A 25,347-nucleotide genomic window follows, 5' to 3' on the forward strand; every position below is an offset into this window, starting at 1 on the left:
CAGCAGGAAACCACCCCCTATATCCTGGCACATGACAGCCATGCCTTTCCAGCCCCCCTCAGGAAGGACCACGGCTGGAAGGTCCAGACTTGGGACTCTCCAGGATGAAACTGCTAATGGGGAGCTGACTTCACCATGTTCAACCACGTTACTGAATGTCTGCCCTCTTATCCCTTTTCCCCACATGCCACAGATCTCCCAGGGCAGCTGGAAGGCTCCTGGAGTTAACAATTAGGGAGGGGAAAGACTTCTCTTCCAAATCTTAAAACTAAATTTTAAAAGTTCCTTAGTTTTGTTTTCCAGCCCAGTAATATTTACACAAAAGATTTTCTCCCCAGAATTCAGCCAGGGTGAGAGAACACAGTGATTTCCACTGCATATGAAGCCCATGGCAAACAGACTTTCTGCATCCCTCAGGGTTTCCTCCAACCCTCAGCTCCTCCCTCTCCAGCACCTCCTGTCCCAAAACACCCCAGGTACCCACAGTGACTGCAGGGGCAGTGGTTGATGGAGAGCAGAGCCCACCCACAGCTTCTGTGGGCAATCAAAAAATGATGCAAACTAAAAAACAAATTGATTTTCCTACAACCTAATCCCACCATTATCACACAACAGAGATGGGTCTGGGCCCTGCTGTTCCACCCCAGCAGCAGAACATCCCTCTCCTTACATTTGACTGCATTCAGGACCCTGCTGTCCAAGGGCTTCCTGCTGGGATCACTCGTGGAGGACCGGATTCCAGTTCCACAGCTGTTGGCAAGGGTGTTCCTGTGGGGAAGGCAGAGGAAGGTCCTTGGAGAGGGGACCCAGGGGACAGCCACTGCCCTGCCCTCCTCCCTTCAGGTTCTGGCAGAGGGATCGCCAGGATTTTAAGGCAAGGAATGGGAAATGTGCATGGAAATGGAATAAAGTGTTCAAGCATCATGAAGAAAATGCACAGAAGTGAGTGCAGAGGATGAAGCACTCGTGACACAGCGTTAAATCCCCAGGAAATGAAGGGAATGAATCCCTGGGGAGAGCATGAGGAGCAGCGGGACCGGACGTACCGATCGAAGAAGGTGGCCAGGAGACGTCTCAGCAGCACCTTGTGTTTGACACCAGCACATAAATGGCAATTCATCAGCTGCCCCCGCGTGATGTAAACGCCTGAGCCTGCAAGGGTGGAGGGAGAATCCAAAATTAACCCCTGACACACCCACAGAGCCACCCCTGAGCCACCAACAGCTCCTCCTCACTGGCCGGTCCTGATGCAGTGGGAACCTGTTCTTCCCCTGCTGCAACAAGGGGAGTGGGATTTCTGGAAAATCCTAACGAATCCTTGGGGCCTTGGCAAGTCCCAGGCAATACCAACTCGTAATTTTATCTGTACAGAAAGGAAGTCTGTGGGAATCAAATGAAAGGATTCTTGTTTTCTCACCAATGCATGCAGTGCAAGGCTTGCACTGTGATTTTATACGTACAGCTCAGATTATTTATTCTTTCTGAAGGGAGAAAACCCCAATCCATTTGGCCTTTCTTTTTTTTTTCCGGTGCAAGACTGTAGAACACAGAGCTGGATATGAAAGAAAAAGCTCATCTAGCACAGAAGAGGCACTTGGTTACAGATCTAACTGCTTCCAAAACCCCAGCCCATCACCTCCAGATACCTCTGGTGAGCAGGGAATTTTCCTTCTCATGCACAGGAACTGCTGCCTTTGAACATGCTGCCTTTAAGGATGTTTTCTGGAAGAAAAAGGAGCCCCTGCAAAGCAGCTGGACACACATCCAGGGGTCTGGCAGTGCTTTACAGCAGTTTTTATATCAAACCTTTTACTCTGCTCATAGACCAAACAGCTCCTGCCTTGGCATCGCTTCCAGGGAGAGGTTATCCAATTTCTCAGGCATTCTGTTACATGAGAGGGTTTCTGTATTTGCTTTTAATTAAGATTAAATAATGGGTCATATCTGGATCCAGAACACACTCTGTTCTCAAGATACAAAAACATCTACTGGAGAAATAATATCTCCTCCTGAATTTCCAGGGAAGATGATGGTACCTGAACCTCAGGATGGAGCTGGAGCTCAGGGCAGCCTCTGAGCCTGACCCTCTGCACCTTCCCTGGCAACAGGGGCAGCCCAGGAAGCTCATCCTGCCCCAGGATCCAGCATCACTCCGGATCTCTGAGCCGGGCCATGTCTCACCAGGAATTTTCCTTGCATTCTCTTCCATGGAATGAGGGTTTTTTGGTTTTTTTTTTTTGACTAACAGCCTCAGTCCCTCCCTCAGATGTGCTGTGGTGACCACAAGCCTTGTTCAAGACCCTTTCAGAGAGGGCTGCTCAAGTTTGCTGAATCAATTGTGGCATGAAAAAGCAGAGACAAAAGGAAAACACTCCCACTTGGACAGTTGAGGAAAACTTTCCCCACAGGATCAAGCTCCCCTCCAGGTCTCCCCAGGTTTGAGACAGGAATTAGGGGGGTTTATTTTGTATTTTAAGAGATAAGGCATCAGAGCAAACAGCAGCCACCACCGAGGGGTACTTCACTTCAATAAATGAAAGATAACCAGGCAGCTGCTATCAGTTAGTGATATTAATCTACTCTTTTTCCAGATTGAAAAATGTAAATCAAGCAGAGTTGCCTCAAGCCAATTTGCAGCTCTCACTGTGAAAATAACCTGCACCACTTGATGGCTTTAAGAAGTCTCACATTAAATGGAAATTGGTACAAAATTAATATTCCAGATACAAAATAAATACTTGTGGTTGTACGCTGTGCTTTGCCTTCCATCAGAGTCCTGTCCTCCATCAGCTGGAAGCCTTTGTGGGCATCCCCTGAAATCCTGATTCCTTCTACAGACTGAAAATGAAATCATGCTCCTCACCGAGAGAGAAATGACTGGAAGGGAAGAACTGATTTGGATGGACTGTGCTGCCACATGTCCTTTTTGGACCCAGGGCTTTGCAGGGATTAATTAAACCTCCCCACCTGGGGGCAGGTCTGAGATGTCCTGCCCAGTCATCTCCACGCAGCTACAACCAAGGGAAAAAACCCAAGCTGGGGGGAACTTCTAAAACCAGAATATGATTACTTCCACTGGAATTTGACCTGGTCACTCCAGTTAAACACTTTCTGTGCAGTGCTGGGGGTGCCTGGGCTGGCACAGCCACCTGATTTCACTCTTCATCAAGCTCTACACTGTGATCAGAAGCTAAAAAGCACCATCTTCCACTTCCCACTGGCCAGAAATCCTTCACAGAGAAGGAGTAAATTCTCTCAGTATTGTAAATTCCCCCCAAAAAGACAGAAGAAACGACAAAACACAATTCCTTCTCTTCCTGCTGCAGCCCTTGACTGCTTAGTAAAGTGTTAAAGGAACTTTTACAGGTTTTTCAGAGCTTGTTCACTGACACAAATTTTATCTCCTTTGCTTTGTAAGTCCTATAATGTGGTAATTTTTTTTTGGGGGGGGGGGCTTGCTGGGTTTTTAGATCTGTGATTCTAAATGAAAACACACTCGCTGCAGCCACACCGAGCAGGAAGAACACAAGCTGCAGAATTCAATTAAAATGCTAAATTAATTCAATTGAATAAATCCTGTTAATGACACATTTTTCTATCAGCAAATTAAAGGAAACTCAGAACTTTTCAAAAGATGATTGGTGACGAATAATCCAGAAAGACACAGCAAGGTCACACAAGATGCACGACTCCAGCAAGATGGGAGAACACAATTCCAGGAGGAAACCAGCAGCAATCCAAAGGGATTCTAAAGAAAACTTACCTGCAACCAGCTCGAGTTTTTCTCCAGGATCTCCCTCCGAGTAGAGTTTTGGGTGGCAGCGGTATCCGATCTGACTGATGAGACTGGCTGGGAGAGCGACCAGATCCCGTCGGATCAGGACACAGGAGCGGTTCTCCAGCGGGATCTGCTCTGGCTTCTCTTGGGCAACTTCAAAATTAAAAGGGAAAACCATTAAAATAACTGATTTTCAGGCACAACACTGACAGAAGGTCAGACTTGGACTTTTTCATGCAGCAGTTGGAAGTATTTCCCCCCTCCAGACGTCCAGCCACGTCCGGCCGCAGGGCAGGTACCACCTGAAAGCCTGGAAAAATCCCCTGGTCTCCCCCACCACGGCAGTCTCAGGTTCTGCAAGAGGGACTCTTAGAATCTAATTATGCTTTAACTTCTCCTAAGTTAATCATTTGTGAAAATGGACATCTCTGCCCAGCTGGCATCGCTCCACAAGCGCAGCACACGGAGCTGCTGCCCCAAACACCCCCAGGACAAGGGCAGGAACTTCAGCAGGGGGTTCTAAACTGGCAGTAAATTGCCCCAGTTTGATGAACACCTGCAGCAGTCCCATCACTACTTCTCTTGATGGTTTTTCCTGCTGAAGTTAAAATCCAGACCCTGCAGATGCCTCTGCTCTGAGAAAGATCACCAGAGCCTCTCCTGAGGCTGCACCCACCGGCCACCTCCAGCCCACCTTCTCTTCCTCTGCCTTCTGCAGCACAGCTTTTCCTCTCAGTAACAAGAGACACCCCAACCAACAAGCCAAAAAATATTATTAAGATGTGGCTTCAAAACCAAAACACCCCAATGCACCATCCCCAGAGTCCACCACTGCCCCAGTAGCAACCAGTAACATGCAAAAGCTGGAAATACTGGGCTGTCCTGCCAGTACCTGCCAGCACCTCCAAATCTGGGTCTTGTGGGCACGCTGAGGATTCGTTTCTAAAGCACCTTTACAGTCCAAGACCACCGGATTGCTTAAAACAACAATTTTTGACAGCAATGAGGGCTGACTGTGCACATCAACTTCAGGATGTGGTGGGAGCAGTTCCAGGGCTGAACTGCAGCCCAGCTCTACCATGATCCACCTTTTTTCCCCAAAACTGTTTGATAACGTGGTAAGTGCCACGTACAAACCCAAACCCAGCTCTGTGCTTCAGTATCTGTGAACACTGAGAGAAGCAGAAACCCCAGCAATGAGCGTTTCTGAACTCTTAAATGTCTCCTGCTCCAGAGGTGTCTTTTCCTGCGATTATTCCGGAGTTCTGGGGGCCACTTTTCCTCTCTGCAGATAAAATAACAAGTTTTGCAGACTTGTTGCTGCAGTAACTGAGGGCGATGGCTCGGGGACAAAGGGAGCAGTGTTCTAAGTAGGACATGCCCGCGGTGCCGTGCTGGGCCGTGGCATCCTATCGCAGCCTGCGGGAGCATCCCCACCCTCACGGCTCCCTCTTGCCCTGAGGAATGCCAGGAGGGATTCTGGAATACCAGGAGGATGCCCCTTGCTCAGGGAGAGCAGCATTTCTTTCACTGAGTAAGGACCCAACAGCAGCAGAACAACTCCCAGGGTGTTTTTAAACTCCTCGTGCCCCGTTATCTGTGCAAAACCTGTGCCACTGACATTCCCAAGTGCAATATTCCCAGCACTCCCAAGCACCCAGATCCAAGATCCCATTGGAGATGGGGGTCAACTCCCACTGAGGGAGGATCTCAAAGAGCAGCTGTATTTTGAGGCTTTCGAAGAGTGCTAAGCAAAGCATATTCAATTAAATACGGATATTTACCAGCTTAAGGAAACCAAAGGCAGAGGGACAGCGGGTATGGAGGAACCAGGCCTACTCTGCTGTCTGTCCCCAGCTTTTTGGCTCTGCAGGGCAAGGCAGGGCAGCTTGAGGGGAGGAAGGGAGACCTCAGTCAGCTCCCAGAGGTAAAATTTTACTCAGAGGTAAAATTAAATACACGCCCCTTAGGAGCTGTGTATGTGACCACACAGTCCCACCCCAGCACAGGGCTCTGCCATTATTAAAACTGAATTTTTAATATTTCATTTTTACTTTAACCAGTGACCCAGGTCAAAAGCACCCACAGTATCCATCACCACCCAAAAACCAGTGGAGCTGGTGAAGGGAAGCTGAATCCTGCATGGACTCTCGGATTAGAGGCCTCCAGGTGTTTTTTGAGTGATATAAGGGCTGTAGGTTTCCAGGGAATGTAGTTGCAGTCAAATGAGACAGAGTTCAGAGCAGCCTGTGACCCAGTCATTGCTGTGAAGGGAGGAGGGAAACCTCAGTCTTGAGTCCTCCTCCCTTTTCCATGAAGAGTCTTCCTCAAGCCTTGTCACCTACAACATCCAAGTGGAAACAGCTGCAGTGGACAAGGACAAACCCACCTGCTCTACCACCTTCCACAGGCAAGCATTCCATGAAACCCCAGATTTGGGGGCCAAAGGGATCCTACAGTAGCACTAACGAGGCAGGGAAGAGAGAGATCGGCATGAGAACTGTGTTCGTTCTCCCTCCCTGAAGAAATTTTGAAGGAGTTGGTGCCGAACTTCTTTCCTGAAAGAACAGCAGCTTTTCAGGACAGGCTGGGGACAGTCCTGCCTTCAGGGGATTATCTGCTTCTGACGACATTTCACTTTCTACACAAGGAGAAATGGAGAAGTTCCTATTTCTTCCAATGAAATCAAACACTTCATAAACCAAACTAAAATTCAGCTAAAAAGACCAAGTGCAACTCAACCCACTGCTGGATTTTGGTTACATCTGTCCTGCTGGCTCTCTGTCTATAAATCTCTTATTAAACACAGCCACAAATCATTTGGGGGGACTTAGTTTCCATTCAAGCATCAGCACAAATCCAACGAAAGCAAACAAAAAGAGGTTTGGGGCTCTCAGTGGCACCTCAATCGAGCAGATAGCAATGGGTTATGTAAAGGAGCAGGACACAAGAGCCACTTTGGTCCCATGTCTCCAAAGAAAGCCACTCTGTTTGGCCTTTCTGCTCCACAGAACAGGAGAGTATTCGCTTCTAATTAATTTGTATCTTCAGAGGGCAGCGGCTCCTTCCCTTTGAATGGAAGGGCAAACAATGGGAAGTATTGTTAAATACAGTTTTGTTCCTGAGCAAGAAAGGAGCTCCCAGCCAGCAGAGAGGGGCAGGAAATCATTACAGAGGAAGCCACGAGAGCTGCCAGCCAAACACTGGAATATTTTATTTATTTGGATATATGCTTTCATCCCAAACTGAGCTGGATGCTGCAGCCGCAACAGGTGGTGCAGAATGGGAAATACCCATTTTCCTGGATTTTCTGCCTCAAGAAACAGCCTCAAACTAACTCACTGGTCCATGCTTCATGGCTCCGGGCTGTGCATGATGCTGGGGCACATGTCTTCCTTATCCCTAAAACACACTGCCCACCCCAGAGGTCCCTTACAGCACCTTAGTGCTGAGCCCACGATGGTTTGGTGACATTGAATGGTTGCACATCCCACCTGAGGTGTTTGGGGCCAGATTTGCTGGGCCCACACTGGGGATGGGCTGCTCAGGTGAGTGCCTGGGAATTGCTGGACATGCACCTGGCTCCAGCACTCACTTATCTCCTTAGTTCCTGACAATCCAAACACCAGGGCTTCAAAATGAGTCATGAACCCCCAGCTCCCACCAGTCTGGGTTCTCCAAACCGCCCGTAAATTTCAAGATGCTCCTGTGGCTAAGAAACAACTGTTTCTGGTTCAGGAATGGGATTTGGAGACACAGAAACATCAGAGTGATGGAGCCTCACCCAAAAATCGATGTTTACAGATTCCCAACATGAAACCACACATCTCAAGCCCTGAAGAAAAGGCTTGAGAATCCACCTGCTCCACCACGGATGCAAACACAAGGACGATTCTCCCCTGTTCCCTACATGGCGAAAAGTCTCTTTTCAAGCAGCAATATTTTAACAACATTTCTCTCCCATCAGCCTGTTTTCTGCTGGCAGTGGGACCATCCCAAAAATATCTTCCCTCCACAGCCTCAGCATCACCAGCATCTGCTGCAGATGTAAACCTGTACCAGAGGACACACGCAAGCACCACGGGATAGATCCATCACAGAGTCCCAACGGGGGGAGTTTACATTTCCCAAATAGTACATTTATACCAACGTACTGAAATGTAGCCATTTGATTTGTGACCTATTTATACAGGGAGGTAATCTGGAATTAGTATAGGAAAAATATTACTGGTTTATAAATACCCCTATCTTGCCTTCGCCTCAGATCTCAGCCAGGAGTGAAACATCTGCCAGCCTAAAATTAAACATCTGTGGTTCAGAGTGAGGAAAACGGGGCTGGAAGTTTAATGCCAAAAAAGGCCAGAGGCTGAGTGCCCCTGGTGTGGGGCTCAGCCTTCCCCCAGCTCAGCTCCAATGGAGCTGGGGTCAGGATGGGGCAGTGCCAGCACCACACACGGAACCACGAAGCCACTCAGGTTGGAAAAGACCTCCAAGACCCCCACCTTGTCACCTAAAGCCACACAGTGTGGCTTCCAGCAGCATCCAGGTGTTGGAATCCCCCTGCAAAAAGCCAGAGTGCTCTGGTGGATATCAGGGCATCCCATGACTGCTTCGTTTCCTAAAAATCCACGAGCTCTTTGCTGCCGAGCATCCCCCCCGTGTGCAGCCCAGTGTCAGCCTGGCCGTGGCAGGACGGACAGGGACACGTGGGACCTTGCAGGATCAGGTCAGTGTCCCTGCAGCCACAGGCAGCTGCTCCATCCCCTGCAATCACCCGGCGTCGCAGCCGTGATTTACGTCGCTGCAGCGCGTCGTGCCCGGGCTCCACTCGGGATGCTGCACGGGCTGCATCACTCGGGATTCTGGGCTGTTCCTTGCCCTCTTTCCTTACTGTCAGGAATCAGAGGGCCAGGAGAGAAAACTATTCTCTCAGCTAATTACCACAACTACTCTATAATGGCTATTTTAGATGAATTTTTAATGAAGTGTGCTCTTGTCAGTTCAGGATTTCATAACTTTCAAGTCCAGCCTTTACATTCCAGCCATTTGCTGCATAAAGATTTTCCCTTTTCCCTGCAAACGGGTGCAGCAGGAGCAGGGGAGGAGGACGGACCCTCGCACAACTTCGCTGGTGCCTGTCAAAATTAAATTAACTGCATCTGCTCAGCAGAGAGCTGACTGACAAGAACGTGGCTCAGTGCAGAAAAGCGCCGAGCATCTGCAAGTCCTGCTGAAACCCACTTCAGCTCAGGCCCACGACGCTGTAATTAACAGGGATAAAAATACTTTGCTTTTGTTTAATATTTTCTGGAGTTGTGCGTTCCTCAGATCAGATGCTGGAAACCTCATTAAGTCTCGCTCGTGTCCTCGAGGCCCACATGTTCTCCACAACCAGACCTAGTTATGGAGTGAGGAGCCATTTTACCGCAGTGCTCCCAGCCTGGCGCGGCACCGGTGACACCGTGGCCACCAAACGTGGCCAGAGGCTGGGGGGAAACTGAAGCACCTTTTGCTACACCCCTCTGCCTCTCTCTGCCAGCACCTAAGCCCGACCCTGCTGTGTTTAATCCTGGCCTCATCCTGCTGTTCCTTTTGCAGGTCCAACAATTGTCCTGGTCCCTCACACCAGCGCCACTGCTGGGATCAGCCTCTTCTCCCAGGTTTCCTCCAAGAGGAAACAGCCTCAAGATGTGCCAGGGGAGGGTCAGACTGGACACCAGGAGGAATTTCTTCATGGAAAAGGTGTTCAGGCATTGGAAGGGGTTGCCCAGGGAGATTTGGAGTCCCCATCCCTGGAGGTGCCCAAGGAATGACTGGATGTGGCACTCAGTGCTCTTGGTGGTGTTTGGTCAAAGTTTGATCGTGAAGGCTTTTTCCAACCTTAAGGATTCTCTTATTTGGAGATGTGGCTCTGATCCAGCTTTGGAGATTCAGAATGGTTCTGACTACAAAAAGGGGTGAAGAAAATAAATTAAAAACCCCCAGCCTTGGGGCAAGAAGAGGATTGGTGACCCCTCCAAGGGTGGAAGGTGAGGCTGAAGGCAGGTGAAGAGCATCAGCCACCAGTGTCCCACCACACCCTCACCAGCACCAGCGCTTCAGATGGGGAACAAAAAAGCAGAGGAAAAGAAGGAAAAAAACCCAACAACCCTCTCTGAAATTCAGAGCTTCGTCTGCTCTGCTCCTCTTTGGCTTTGTTTTTGTTTTCACAAACAAGCCTCTTGGAAACCTTGGCAATCCCTATTTTAAAGGGCTGCCCCCTCCCCCAGGCCTTTGTGAGGCTGTCGGGATCTCCATGCCAGGAGCAGGATTAGCTGCCTTCTCTCTTCCATCTTACGGTTTCATTATTCCGCACCTTTTGAGGGTACAGTTTATCCCGAGTAATTAAAACACAGTTAGCTCTGCAAGTCCAAACCATAATGGAACAGCTTAGGTTTTACTTTTTGTAATCTCTTTTTTGTGTACTCTCTTTTCCAGGAAGCCTGGTACCTACAGCGGGCTTGTTTCAAACAGGAAACTTCCTCGAAACGTGTGGCTGTGGAAGAGGAATTTTAGCAGAAATGTGGGATATTTAGAGCCTTGCAACCTGCCCCTTCCCTGCATGGCCTTGGCACCACAGCCTGGTTCTCCCTAAGGAAAACAAGCAGGAAAACTTGGCTGTGGCATGCCCAGCTCTGGCACAAGGGCTGCAGCATCTCCAGTGACACCTGAGAAAGCCGCTCGGATTTTCACTTTTCCAACTGGGATGACTCCTGCCCCACAAGGATTAGGGACAGAGCTGCTGCCTGCACTGTCCCGGGGCTGGTCCTGCCCTCGCCTTCTGAATTGGTTTTGTTCTGTTTCTGCAGGAACTGGCCCCGTGACAGGGATGGAAAACACGGTCCAAGGGCATAATCCCACTGCTCCGAGGAATAACGCCGGAGGCAAACCCACATTACTCACCACAGGCTCTACAGTGGGGAAAAGCAAAATTAACTCCAAACAACTGAGGAACAGCACAATTCCTGTTCAGTCTGGCTCTAACAGCAGCCCTGGAGGAAACCATGACCTTGTCCCCATCCCTGACCCCACTCCTCTCCTGCCCCATTCCCACCACTGGGACCTGATGCAGGGCAGGGAGAGCACTCAGGCTTTTGAGGCTCATTTTCTACAACTGCTTGGCCACTTTTCCCAGCAAATATTTCTAATATTAAAATAGCAACTTTGCTATGTTTCCCCCTCTTTTTCACATAGTTTAGTGAAAAAACCTTGGAAAATACTGCTTATCTGCTTGCTGCCTGGCAGGGGGACATGCCAAGAGGGTGCTGAGCTCCTGTTCCTTGGGATGGGATGGGATGGAATGGGATGGGATGGGATGGGACAGTGTGTGGGGGCAAGCCTGTTCTCAGTACTAAGGAAGCCTGGCTTTAGGTAACAAAAATTGTCCTATTTGCCAAATCTTGCTCCTTGGTGAAGACTAAAATCAAATGGCTTTGAGGAAAGCTCATCAACGAACCAGAGTTAAAACATTTGCAATATGAGTGCAGCAATTCCAGGAGCCAGAGCAGGGAAAGCAGCTCCAGCGAGGGGATGCTGCGTGCGGCCGGAGCCGGCGGGAAGATGTCCCTCCCTGGGGAGCTCCTGTGGATCAAAGCTGCTGCCACAAACACCTGCAGCTCCCACAGGGAGGCCACTGCAAGGCTGAGCTTCCATGGGGGATGCTGCCAGCTCCATGTGTGCGGGGTGCTGGGAGCTGCTTCCATGCGGGATGCAGACACTCCAGCACCCCACGGGCATCTCCCCTCTGGAACTGAGCCCCTGGATCTGCACCTCATCTGTCCTGGCTCCTCAGGAGGGTCTGAGCCCTGCAAGGTGCCCAGGGAAAGGGGCTGCGTGTCCAAGGAAGTGAGAGGGAAGGGACCTCTCGTGTCCCCGTGCCCACCTTGGGGCTGAGCAGCAGCCAAAGTGAAGCCACCACCAAAGTGAAGCTGCCTCCTCTGTCTGAGGCCCATCGAGGGATTGGCACTCATCCCTTAACCCCAGATTCTGGAAGGCCAGGAGAGGGACTTTACTTAGCTCTGAGCACTGTGTTTCTAATGGGGAAATAAAAGAATATCAAGTCCCCAGACTGCTTTTCCCTTTCTGACAGTGATGTGTGGGACAAGGCTGGCAAAGGAGAAGGGGGCACTTCAGGCAGTGGGAAGAAAAGTCCTTCTATCCTTCCTTTTGCAGATATTCTCAATTAACACCTATGAAAATGATTTAGTTGATGTTCTCCCTTCTCCAAATGCCACACCTTCATCACTTTTTAGAAAATCTTATTCTAAAAAGCCAGGACAGAAGATTAACTCCCAAACTGACCACCTCGCCCTCACCGGGCCAGAAGGGCTGGTGCTTCCCTTGCCATGGATGAGCACTGCTGTTGGATGACCCATGGCTGGTGAGCTCAGCCATCACCTTGGGATGGATGTAACCACCACAGGCCTCATGCAACCACCAGGCTCCTCATTGGCAGCCTCAGCCAAAAAGTGAAGGGCTGAGCTGACCCTGGCGGATGATGCAGCCTCTCACCTAAAGAATCTCCCAGTTGGGGAGCGATGGCACGGGGGGACCTGCCCATGCCACGCCTGGACACCAGCACTGAGCCCACCACGTGGGCAAAAACCAACAACTGAAACCCCCAAAGACAAAAGCCTGGTGAACAACCCAAAACTGCCCACAGTGGCCGGACGAGGACCACACAACCACTGAGAGGGAGCAGAAAACCCAAGGAGAGAGACATCCATTACCAGAGTAGCCTCCCGAGGACTTGATGTACATCTGCCCGTACTGCTCCTCCACCATGGTGTCGTAGGCCTCGTCGTCCTCCTCGTCCTCCTCGTTGTGGTAGGAGGTGGGGCTGTCGGTGGTGGGGATGCTGCTGGCGCCGGGGCTGGTGCGCTCCCCCTGCGAGTACTGCACCTGCTGCACGTTGGGGATCAGGGTGGCCAGGTTGGGCATCCCGTAGTAGGAGACGCGCGACAGCTTCAGGGGCCCCGCGCTGGTGCCACCGGCGCCGCCGGGCCCGTCCCGGGCACCGGGCTCGAGGGGCCGCTTGCCAGGCAAGCCGGGCAGGGCCTGCAGCTCCAGGTTCTCGTGTTTGACGCGCGTGAGGAGCGGGATGGGCATGGAGGGGGACATGACGTAGGGCGCCGAGGCCGACTGCAGCTGGTTGCAGGGGCTCTGCGGCTCCGAGCTGGGGTCTTCGATCATGGTGGTCTGAGAGTCACAGTGGGGAGAGCTGACCTTGAACATCAAGTCCGTCCCTTTCTCCACGATGTGCTGGATCTGCAGGAAGCCCGCCGTGTACATCACCACCAGCTGCTCGCTCGCCGCCATGGTCAGCTTGCCGGTGTAGCAGAAGGACAGGATCTGCTGGAAGCAAGCGGGGGGGACGGTCCCCGGCAGCTCAAAGGCGTTTTTGCTGTTCCCACTGAACAAGTCTCGGAAGTAGAGGCTGCTGGCGGCCAGGACTGCCCGGTGAGCCTTGAAGGCTTGGCCCTTCACCACGATGGAGACATCGCAGTACAGCCCCAGCAGCCGCTGCTCGTTCAGGCAGCCCAGAACGGTGTTCCCAAAGTTGGGAATCTCTATGTGCAACATCTGCGACATGGCTCAGGATCGGCTGGAGCTCCTCAGACATTCAATGCAGGAATATCCAAAGTAGGGCACATCTGAAAAACGGAGAAGGCAGGGAGAGAGGAACAACGTTTTTAGACAGTTCACCAAAGCAGGCAGGAGCACAGGAACCCACCTCACCCAACATCAAAGGCTCCAAGCCGAGCTCTGAGAGCCAACACGGAAAAGCAATCGCTTATAAAAATTACTTATCGATGGTTTCGAGCGATGTTGGGAATGCTATTGGTGGATGGCAAAGGATATTCCAAAAATGCAAGTATTTCCTTCGAGTTGTGGTCTGTTTAAATAAGCACCACTGATTTATTCCCCTGGGGGTTTTTACTTTATGCAGGAAAATCTGAACGATAATGGGAGAGAACAGTAAAGCAAACGAAAGACAGTCAGACAGATCTCGGTAGCATTATATAAGAAACACAACAACCAGCAGCTATGTTGAAACTACAGAAAAGATATTTATAAAACAATGTGCCATTCTGCCCGAAATAAATACAGGATTCTGCCGGAGCGAGAGCTCCCAGGAAAAAGCACTTTGAAAAGCAATCTTCCCATTTGCACCAGAAAGAGGGAGCATTTCAACAGTTAAACCCCTTCTCAACAGATTTATCCTCCAACAAAACGAGGCTTATCTCCAAATTAAGCCAGATATTTGAACCCCAATAAAACAAATCAACGTGCCTGCCGCAGCGAGCCGCCTACCAAGTTGTCTTCTTATTTTCCTCCCCCAGATCCCGAGCGGGGCAGAGGAAGCCCCAGCCCAGCCCCTGGCGCAGGCAGAGCCCCCCGGCCCCCAGCCCGGCGCCCCCGGGTACCGGCAGCGAGGACCCTCCGAGTGACCCCAGGCTGGAGGCGACGGCTCCGGCTCCGCATCCCGCCACGGCCGCTCTTCAGGGCCAGCTGTACCTTTTGGCCATGGGCAGAATTCCTGCTTTCACCTCCCGAAAAAAGAGCCTGGCGTTGGAAGGGACCTCGTGCGCAAAGCCGGAGCAGGTAGCACTGGTGCAGCCTGGGCACTGAAACTCCAGTGGAGCAAAGCACTGCGGATGCACCGAGCCCAGACCCCCCCGTGCTCCCTCCCCAAAGAGTCCAGGAGATTTAAAATCCTGCTTGCCTTTAATACTACTGAAGAAAAACTACGGTTAACTAATACTGAAAGCTCAGAAGAACGATATATTTTTTTAAAAAAAGAGGAAAAAAAAAAATAGAAGTTTATCTGAGAAAGATTAAAAAAAAAAAATCTCTGGAAAGAAAATAATAACCCACAAAGAGCTGCTCTGTTCCCATTGCTGAGGGGAAAAAAAAAAAAAAAAAAAAAAAAAAAGTCCTATCTGCAAGGCCACGGGGTAACAGGAAGAAAAGGGAACACACTCGGAGCCAATTTAATTGTATCTGCATGGTTAAAAAAAAAAAAAAAAATTCTTCCAAGCGAGGAAGTTCCTGGTGCCTTCACCCGGCCGGGAGCGAACGTACCTTGAGCAGCGTCTCCAGAGCGGCCGCTGCCGAGGGGCTCCGGTCCCCCGACCGCCGAGAGCTCAGGGGAGGGGGAAAATAAAATATAGTATCGAGCCCTGGGTTTGTATCTGCTGGAGCTCAAGCTTTTACCAAGTCAAATCTCCCCGGCAGCGCACAGCATCTAAATGAATAGGCCGGATGCAGATTAACATTCAGGCTGCTCTCTGCAATGAATAGAGCCCTTTGATTAGGGACCTGAAGTAAATGCCAGTTTCAAACCGAAGCTTTAAAAACAGAGAAATATCAGTGCCAGAGGAATGCTCTCAGTGTTGGTACAAGACAGACTTTTGATGAGTCACTGCAATGCAAACAAAGATGGCAGAAATACTGTACTGTATGCTGATGAAATGCTTAGTGGTGCCACGGCAACTGAGACAGGTTTTAAATTTATAGTGCAGTTTTGCATATGAATTACGCTGTAAACTGCCTCCCCTGCCATCTAGTACATCCAGAGTGTCAAAGCATTTAAACTATTCCAAACAGTCTGCAGAGCTGGCACTGCTGCTGGTTAACTCCTGCGGCCAGGGGAAGGCACGGAGCAGGGGTGGTGAGCATCCCCTGCATCCCCCCAGCATCCTTCTGTACCCCCAGCATCCCCTGTAACCCCTCAGCATCCTCATGCATCTCCCCTGCATCCTGAGCATCCTCCTGCATCCCCGAGCATCCCCCCAGCATCCTCCTGCATCACCCCTGCATGCTCTCAACATTCTCCTGCATTACCCCCCACATGCCCCCAGCATCCTCCTGCATCCCTCCAGCATCCTTAGCATGTCCCCTGCATCCTCCTGCATCCGCCCCAACATCCCCTGCATCCCCCCCAGCATCCTCCCACGTGGCCCAGCATCCCACCCCAAGAGCTCCCCAAAACCACCTGCCCGAAAGCACAGCTTTGGGAATGCCCAAATCTGCCCAAAATAAAGGCGCTCCTTGGGCAGCCACAGTCCTGCTGCCTGCCCCCCCAGCTCCCCTCCCCAATACAAGAAAGCCTTTCAAATGCAGGAAAAATGTTTACCCCTTGGGGAAAGCTTCTTTCAGTCTGTGGCTGAATCCACTAAAAGCAAATCCATTTGCTTAAGTAATGAAATCCCAGTCACATTGTCTCCTGGATTCAGATTTTAAATTACCTTCGCATTTATTGAGCATGTTTGGTGCTTTTTTCTGGGAAAGAGGGTGGGGCCTCCCTTTGCTTATTTCTCCCTTGGCCAGAGCATTTTTCCTTGTGCCATCGGTCACGGATTTGGTTCAGCTGCTGCGCTCGGACGGTCACACACAGTTAAAATTCCAGGGATGAGAGGTGAGGCCATCCCTAGTGCAGGATAACTGCAGGGAGCACAGGGCTGGTGATGCTCCAGCCTGACCCTTCCCTCCTGATCCTGCTCACAACGCCACTTTCACATCCAAAGGGATGTTTGGTGCATTAAGTTCAAGTCCAGGGCAGGGAAGTGCTGTGCCCTGGAGCGCTCCGGGGCCGGCTGCGCTCCCAGCAAACCCCTCTGACACGGCTGCCCCGAATCCCACAGGACCTGCAGCCTCACAGAGCCTGCAGAGCCACACTGCTCCCACACCAGGGCCTCCCTGCCTTGGGAATGCTCAACACACTCATCCAAACCCCACAGGAGGTCACTGGGATCTCTGCCTGGTGCTGGTGAGGAGGCGAAGGTGCCAAGAGGGGACCAAGGTGACATCCCGTGAGGAGGTCAGAGATGACACCACAACAACCAAGCCTGAGAGCCAAAACCCTCTCCGAGCTATGACACCACCCATCTCTGCTGGAGAAGGGATGAAATCTGCCCTGTCAAACACAGATCCACTCTGGATCTGTGAAAATCACTGAGAAAAACCTGAGTTACAGAAAAAATGTCACCGCTCAGGCACCTAAGGAAGCCTCATCCACAGCGATGGGAAGAACATGGGTGGAGAAGGATTTCCTCCTCCTTTCTTCCAGGAAGGACTCCCTTAGAGCTGGAGGAGAGACCAGGGAGTCCCTAGATGGACCTTCTTGGACCCAGCAGTGCAGGATGTGTGGGACCAGCCAAGGACAGCTCGGTAGTGCAGAAGAAGCCAAACTTAAAATAAATATCAATTATTAATATTACTTAGAATTTACTCTATAAACAAACAGGCTTGTCAGGAGCAACCCCTGTCTCTCCCTAAGAACACCAAAAATGTGCTGGTTTAGGATGTGTTTAAGTAAGTGAGAAGCACTGAAGTGCTTCAGCACCCCAAATCCTTGGCAGATCTCATGTACAACCTGCCAGGAGAGGTCAGAGTTTGAACCAAGATGCTGCACACAACTGGTCCCTCCCAAAATATGGCTCTCAGGGAAATGGGGGGAAATGTAACGGTGTTTGGTCTAGAAAGAGCATCAAGGAACACAAGCAAAGCCACACAAGGAAGCTGCAAAAGCCCAAACCACCCCAAGAAACCATCAGCCAGGACTGCTGGAATTTTGTTTCTCCTTCCTCCCTCTGTCCCTGTCTTTTCATAACCAAAATAGATTAAAAAAGCCCCCAAAACCCCAACCCCAAATCACAAAGAAAGAAAACGGAACAGTCTTGAAAGCCCAGGAGAACCTACTCACCACCAAACCTCACATTCCCTAAAAACAACAGCAACAAAAAACTACTGTGATTAGACAGCAAATGCAATAAAGTTTGATAATGTCTAACTTTAAAATTCCTCTATTATGGTTATTTTTCTTTTAAATTGAGCACCAAGTGACTTTTGAAGGGTTTGAAATGGCTTCAGCCCATCTGACATGGCAAGAGCTGCGCTGCAGGAGAAATGACCTTTGCAATTACAGATGTAAAACTGTATTTTTCCAATCTCATCTCCCAAGCTGAGCTGTGTCCCAAGGTTCAGGAGGAGCCCCCAGCACCACCAGCTCCCAAAAAACATCCAGTCCCCTTTGGGCTGCAGTGTCCTACCGGTGACAGACCATCAACTGGACACCTCCAAACAGGAAAACTTGGATAAAACTGGATTAAAACCAGACAAAGGCCCAACCTTGATCATTTTACATATGTGACCATTCAAGCAAAACATCATTTTGTTTTCTGATGGCAGCCTCTTTTTCCAGCTCGTGGATACAGGAGGGTAATTTGTACATCTCTGCCTGATTTCTGTAAAGTCATAGCCTTTGTCACAAGATGTTCATAAAAAATGCAGCCGTTATTTGAGACAACTTCCAGGAGAGTTTGGGAATTCTCAGTTTCTGCATTCATCTGCTTCGGGGGAAAGAAAAAAGCGGGTTTGCTCTTTTCCAAACTAATTCCCTGCTCCGAGGCCTGAAAGGTCAGGGCGAGGCGACAGCAACAAAGGAAAAAAGCATCGACCTAGAATAAGATGCTGCCATCAGAGCTCCCCCAGGAGTAATCAGAAATAATTAGATAATGTATTTAAATTGTCTTTTTTCTTAGCCAAACAACAGAGAGACTTGGTGGAGAATCATTCCCCCAAAACCCCCTAAATATCCCCCAAGTCCCCCAGTTCCCCAGGAAGGTGAGCTGGGCAGCAGCTGGGACAAGGACAAAGGGACAGGGACCCTCTGGGGGTGGGAGACAAAGCAGCCAAAGGCTTCCACCCCCCCAGCCAAAGCCCCTGGAAAGAAAAGAGCTGAAAAGTCCTGCCCTTGAAGGCCCCAAAGGGTCAAAGGAAACTTCCCTTTCTTCTGTAAATGAGGGGAGAGGTGGGGAAAATCCCACCCTTGGATTTGAGGCTGGAAGGGGGATGTCACCTCACCAGGCAGGGGGTCCCCAAAGCCACCCCAGGCACAGGGCTGGCACCCTGCCCTCACTTTGGGGTTATTTCTCCACTTTTTAATGCAAAGGAGATGCATAAATCCAGGGGAAAATATGCAACAGCTCACTGCAAACTCGGTGGCCAAGTACCATTCCCTGAGCCCAGAGAGGCTGTAATGCCTTAATTAAAATAAAGAGTTAAATAAAACAGAGTTAAGTAAACAAAAGAGTTAAATAAAATAAATAGCCAAATAAAGGCAAATAAAATGCACTTCAGGTCCAGGCTGAGCATATTCCCCTCCCTGCATCGCAGGCTGTGTCAAGGAGCCAAGAAGCCAAAATGCAAAGTCTTTGCACCCCCACCCCAAAAACTGAGCATCCCCTCTCTGGGGTGTGAAAATCCAGGAGGGGAAGGCAGAGGGATTGGGGCACAGCTTTGGATTCCTGCACACTGTTTGGCAGGGGGAAGAAAACAAGGTTAAGTTCAGTAATCGAATGACAGTGAGACTCCTCTCCTGCAGCACTGGTATCTGCAGCTCCAAAGTATTTATTTTTGAAATGCTGCAAGTGGCAAGCGGCGCGGACGGACCCTATTTTTAGTGTAGCAGCCAGTGGCAATGGGTGAAAGAAGATTATTTCTGCCTTATTAAGAGCAGAAAGTGAATTTGCAAATATTACTCAGTAACACACGGGCAGCCCACACGCAGCAGACAAGCAGCACGGAGCCGCCGCGGCTTCAGAATCCTCAAAGTTCGCACGGAAAGTACAGACCCCCGGAGGCTGGGGCAGGGAATGGGGGGGGGAAAAGATGGAAAAGTGAAATCATGCTGATGGTGCAGCTCAGGAGGTGTGTGCAGCCCCACTGCCAGGGCAGCCTGGGGATGGGGCACTGGGTGCTCGGCTTGGGACCCTGGCACAGCCCCAGAGTCTCTCCGTGGGGATCTGGGACAGCCCCGAGGGGTCTCTCCTTGGGAATCCTGGAGCAGTCCTGGCACCTCTTCCTGGAGACCCCAGAACAGCCCTGAGGGGTCTCCCAGGAGACCCTGGCACAGCCCCAGGGACCCCAGCAAAGCCCCGAGGGGTCTCTTTGTAAGGACCCCTGGCACAGCTCCGAGGGGTCTCTCCCTGGAGACCCTGGCACAGCCCTGTGGTCCCTCCCGATCTGCTTGCACAGCCCTGAGGGGTCTCACCCCAATCCCCTGGCACAGCCCCAAGGGGTCTCTTTGTGGGGACCCTGGCACAGTCCTAGGGTCCCTCCCCGGTGCCCGGCACAACCCCAAAGGGTCTCTCCCCAAGTCCCTGGCACAGTCCCGAGGGGTCTCTCCCTGATCCCCCTGCACAGCCCTGAGGGGTCTCTTTGTGGGGACCCCAGCACAGCCCCAAAGGGTCTCTCCCCAAGTCTCTGGCACAGTCCCAAGGGGTCTCTCCCTGATCCCCCAGCACTGCCCCGAGGGGTCTCTTTGTGGGGACCCCAGCACAGCCCCCGGGTCCCCCGGGTCCCCCCGGCTCAGCCCGGGCTCTGTCCTGCTGCAAGGTGAGTCACCGGCAGCCCGGGTGCACCGCGGCTCCTCGAGGTCACCCACCCGGCAGCTCCAAAAAGTGCCGTCATTCAGCCAAGGCGAAGCGTGTTATTGCCATTATTATTTAATTAGGTTTTTTGTTGTTTTTTTTTTTCTTCCCCCCTTCCCTAACACTGATCTTAAGAGCTCTCAAAGCAAGGAGAAGTAAAAATAGAAAATGCAACATTTTAAATTTTTTTTTTCTTTCAGATTGCTGCAAGGGGAAGGGAGAAGGGAGAGACATGGCTAGAAAATACAATTATTCTGCAGAACGGAGTATTTTGCCATCTAATAAAAACTCAAGACCCCGAGTAAGTTACGGCCACAGGAAAGCACAGAGCACCCCATCACCCTGCCTGCAGCATCCCATCACAAGCACTAATTCCCATCCGTAACACATCAAAAAGACAAGTGCCATGCTGAATCCTGTTCTCCTCACTCCTAGTACACAACAGCAGAGCTAGCAATATATAACATGCATGACTCAGTCCTAGCACCGTGCCACGACGGAACAGAAAGCTTTAAAATAAAGTAAATATCTTAAAAGGTCAATTAAAAAAAGCTTACAAAACATCAGACGCTGCTTCTTGCTAGAGCTCATTACCTAGTATGGTGGAGCTGCCTGTGTGTTTTTTTTTCTTGTGCAAGTTAGTCTGTGAGTCAGCATTAACACACATGAGAACATCAGGAATACTGCCTAGTTCTGATGCAATGGAGGTTGTAAAAAAAAAAAAAAGAAGAAGAAGAAGAAGAAATCGCACTCGGTTTGGACAGGAGCCTGTAATTCAATTGCCTTTACTTTTCAATTACTGCATAGCCTACCCTGACCAACCTGCAGAGGGGAAGGAAACTTTGCTTACATCTCTGTCTTAAAATTAATGACTTTTACTTTTGGCTACAGCTTATTCTCCCTGCTTTACAAAAAAAAAAAAAAAAAAAAAAAAAGACATAATATAATTAACCCTTCAAGGGCAGCTGTGCCCATGCAGCAATCGGGATCTTCGTGGTTTTGTAGGAATTTCAGGGCGGCCAAAAAGTTCTGGTGAAGGGAGACATTTATACATTAAACTTTTAATAGTCTATAAAGCAAAGCTACAATTGGATCTGAGCTTGATCCTTAATGGAAACAGAAGCTTGCAGACGAGGGAAGTTAGAGACTGCAGAAATTTAACTCTGCGCTTCTGGGCTCAGACAGGCGAATACGAGACTGCACAGCAGGTTCTTCTAAAATGAGGGGCTTGGTCATTCAGCAAAAACCCTGAGAAACCTAAAACTGGGGACATGAGGTGGCCACCCCACTCTGCCCAGGCAGATGGAGGCAAAGCTGAAAACCTGCATTTCTTATATATTGTATTTACTGCTTGTACTCCAGCACACAATTCCCTGTCTCCCCTCTACCCGGGGGGGAAAACCCTTCCAGGCTGATCCCTGCTCCCAGGATCATCGAGTACATGACCTCAACACTGACTTTTCATTTCTGCCTCCTCTGCTCCTGCAACAAAACCCTTCACTGGGGCAACAAATTGTGCCCAAAGCTTCAGAATGTGACTATTTCTGTATCACACCCTAAAACACCCCCAGACAACACTGCAGCCCAGAATATTGTATTCTATATATGCTGCTGCTGATTCTATGATTCTATATCTGAAATATTATAATATAGATTATATATTACCAATATATTGTATATTGGTAAAATATATTATATGCTAAACTACCACCAACATCTGACAAGTTCTGAGCTGCTGGGAGAGCCCTGCTGATGCCCAGCACAGAAATGCCTTAAATCTGGGGGTTTTTTAATCTCTGCAGCAGAGAAGAGTCAGAGGTTGGAGTGAAAAAGTCTCCCCAGTGCTCAGGACATGCTGCAAACACTGAGCTGGTCCCACACCAACAAACAGTGACCAACCCTCAGAAATACAAATAGGTCTATCTAATTCATATGGATTCACAATCCAGTGGATCACAAGAAATGCCAAACCCCAGTTTAGTTTGCTGGTTGTTTTCATGAGTAGACACAATCACTGTAAAACTTCCTTTTTTCCAAGTACAAATACTTATTATTGCTGGTTAACCAACACAGAACCCCCCTAATATTAGAGACCAATCACTTCTGCAGCCTCTCCTGCAGGCAAGGGTCTGTCTCAAACCAGTATGAGCCTGGTGGGGTTATTTTTCCTTAAGCATGTGGGATACTTGAATACAGATGAATTGAGTTTTAAAGGAAAAAAAACCCAAGCAGCAACTTCTGGGCCAAGTTCTTGTGTGCCAAACTTTTCAACTGCCACAGCACAGCTCGACAGTGTTTCAAAAGAATTTAAGCACTGTTTTGAATACTGCTGACAATCTTCCTCATCAAAATTTGTAATTTAAATACCTCAAATCTGAAAAGCACGCTCCCTGGGGCATGCTTCATTCTCCCTCCCCACCACCCACCCTCCCCAAGCCCCATTTGGAATAAAATCCCTTGCTTTCCGTATCTGGCTGGGTTTTTCCCCCCTCCTGCAGCCCCCCTGATCCCGCAGGGATCTCAGGGTTGGAGCAGAGCTGGTTCTGCAGGGCAGCCGTGGATGGAACCTCTGTGTGCACCCCGAGACACAGCCACCTTCCTCTTTTGGAGCTCCTGAGGTTGGTTTAGAGATAAAACCAGTCACTGGTTTAGAGATAAGATCAGTCACTGGTTTAGAGATAAGATCAGTCACTGGTTTAGAGATAAAATCAGTCACTGATATAGAGTTAAAACCAGTCACTGATTTAGAGTTAAAACCAGTCAGTGATTCAGAGCTAAAACCAGGCTGCCCTGACTCCTACATCGAGAAAGGGTTAATCCAAGGAGCCCCATTCCCACCCCTCTGCTCTCCAGTGGATAAGATGCTCCTTCAAACACCTTCAGACGTGCCAATAACCCCCCAAATAATTCCCTGCCACCGAGCCTAATCCTCGAGGAGCAGCTAAAGGAATTTCTTGGGGTGCCTGTGCCGGTGGAGCAGCAGCTCCATTTTGGCAGGAGCGTGTTTAAGATTCCCTCCCAGTGCTGCAAAGCACCTTGAAAGGTCGATGAGCGCTTTCATATTCTCAGATCCATCTCCAACACTGCCGCAGATGAAACGGATTGACCTAGACAAGAACTGCAACAGTCTCTGTGAAATAATCCATCACCACCCCTCGCCAGCCGCAGCCGCCTTTGTCATGGGAACGCTTGGGAATCTCACCTACCTATTGCAGCCGAGCAGGGGCTGGAGAGGCTTTAAATCCCAGCCCTGCTCTCCTGGGATGTAACCAAAGCCGGAGCTGCGGAGCGCCGAGCCGGCACACAACAGCAAATACCTCCATATTCCAAAGGCTGTGCCCATTACCGAACTCATTAAAGACAGTGATACTTTGTAACATACTCTAATCTTTAATATTCATAGCTTGCTTCATTTGCATATCATGCCATAAATAGTTGAAGCAGAGGTAAAACACAAAGCGCTCCACTTGCATTTCTAATTATGCCTAAAATCAAATGTAAATCACAACACATCCAAGACACAGAAAATATTAAATTTGCTGGCTCTCAGTTAAAAATCTTTAAACAACACCTCCCCACCCCCCCAAACCATGCTCACAAACCCAATTATTTTTAAAAAGAAAAATCAAAGGGGCTCACATTGTCTGTTTTAAGAGAGGAGCTGACACATCCCAGCCCCAGCCCCGGTTGATGGACCCAGCAGCATTCCCAGATGTGACCCCCTGGGAACACCAGCACCAGCTCATCTCCCCAAAACCATCCCTAAAACCCTGTCTTTCCCATGGGGCTGGGCTGCAGCTGCCCATTTAACCTTGGTCTTTGGAGGAACAACAGGAGCCTTTCCCTCTGGGGTGGCTGGGAAAGCTGATCTCCAGCAAAGGAGGCAAATTTGAAGCATCAGCTCAAATGTGAACTTGTGCTACGGCGTTGGGGTGGCTGGAGGTCGGGGCTTTCACAGCTCTTAATGGAAGGCTTTGCTGGGTGGCTGTCCCCAGGGAAAAAGGCATTTTTGAACCCGGACTAATTTTGAAGAAATCAGCTAAATACCACTAAAGGGAGCTGGGCACCCAGCGGCTGCCCCAGCTCTGAGCCATTGCCTCTCCCTCCTGAGATTTCTCCCATTTAATAAAAGGCTTAAAGTCTTCTGAGAATGAGAAGTGGAAAGAAGAAAAAAACCACCATATTATCACTGCCATATCCTGCTCCTACTTGTACACCAGTTTTCCAGGGTCCCTAAATCCCTCCAGGGAGCAGGTCCAGAGTTCCCTCTGTGTCCCCCCCATTCTTGCCCTCCCCTGGTGCTGCTGCAGCTCATCCTGCCCCTTTCCAGACTCGTGTCCAGCTCAGCAACAACATCGCATCAGTTCTAAGAAAGAGTTAAACGATCCTTTCTGCAATATCGACTTCCAAAGAATTCCAGAGATATCATTAAATTTAACCCCAAAAGGTGAGCAACCGCCCCGTGCCCCCAGCCCGCGCCCAGGGAGAAGTGAAACCGAGCAGCTCACAGCCTGCAAAGCTTTTCTGCTCCTCTTATGTACCCTGGCATCTTGCCCGGACCTATTTTTAAGCCCATTTACTAGAAATCCCACAAATTAAAGGAAATACGGATAATGTTGTAAGAATCCTTTGGGCCAAATAAAAGCTACACATAATTTTCCTTGTGCATCAAGAGTAAGATCCTTAACCACAAAAACCAGATTTCCCCAAAGCTCTTTTGCAACAGTGAGAGAGAATCTTGTTTTGTAAAAAGTTGCTTTGATTCACTCCTGGATTACAGGGAACGCGGCAGCTCTGCTGCCTCCCGGCCAAACCCGGCAGTGATTCCTGTTATGAAACAGAAAGGTGTTAGGAGAACACAAATAAATTAAACATCTCCAGCTCTGGAACGGGGGCTGCAATGGCAGCAAGGTACAGAGTGCTGTGGGGGGAAGCTGGAGGATGGTTATTGGGTTTTTCCCCCCCCGCAGAGGAGATTTGGGTGGGTTTATCTCTCAGATTCTTTCAAACTGTGGGATCACGGCGCTCATGAAGGGTCAGTGTGATGGAAAACTTCCAGCCTGCCCTGCTCCAGGCAGGACAGTCAGCACAGAC

At 49.9% G+C, this 25,347-nt stretch overlaps 1 protein-coding gene across 4 annotated transcripts in view; it reads right to left on the reverse strand.

Annotated features, from left to right (window-relative positions):
- The window catches only part of NACC2 (NACC family member 2), a 53,514-nt gene that overhangs the window by 5,746 nt on the left and 22,421 nt on the right, over positions 1-25,347 (reverse strand). Inside the window, exons 1-5 of one of the 4 annotated variants that reach the window (XM_010397830.3) lie at positions 20,811-20,852; positions 12,547-13,470; positions 3,764-3,931; positions 1,047-1,152; positions 671-768 (exon numbers count right to left, since the gene is read on the reverse strand). In XM_010397830.3, coding sequence (XP_010396132.1) covers positions 671-768; positions 1,047-1,152; positions 3,764-3,931; positions 12,547-13,408 — 1,234 coding nt within the window. In that variant the 5' untranslated portion in view covers positions 13,409-13,470; positions 20,811-20,852. Of the gene's footprint in view, positions 1-670; positions 769-1,046; positions 1,153-3,763; positions 3,932-12,546; positions 13,471-14,335; positions 14,738-14,902; positions 15,164-20,810; positions 20,853-25,347 lie in introns of those variants that run through there. The other 3 variants (XM_010397829.3, XM_010397828.3, XM_039561541.1) reach the window with 3 other exon arrangements.

The sequence above is a fragment of the Corvus cornix genome, chromosome 17, assembly GCF_000738735.6.
Source record: "Corvus cornix cornix isolate S_Up_H32 chromosome 17, ASM73873v5, whole genome shotgun sequence".
In the NCBI taxonomy this organism is placed as follows: Eukaryota; Metazoa; Chordata; class Aves; order Passeriformes; family Corvidae; genus Corvus; species Corvus cornix.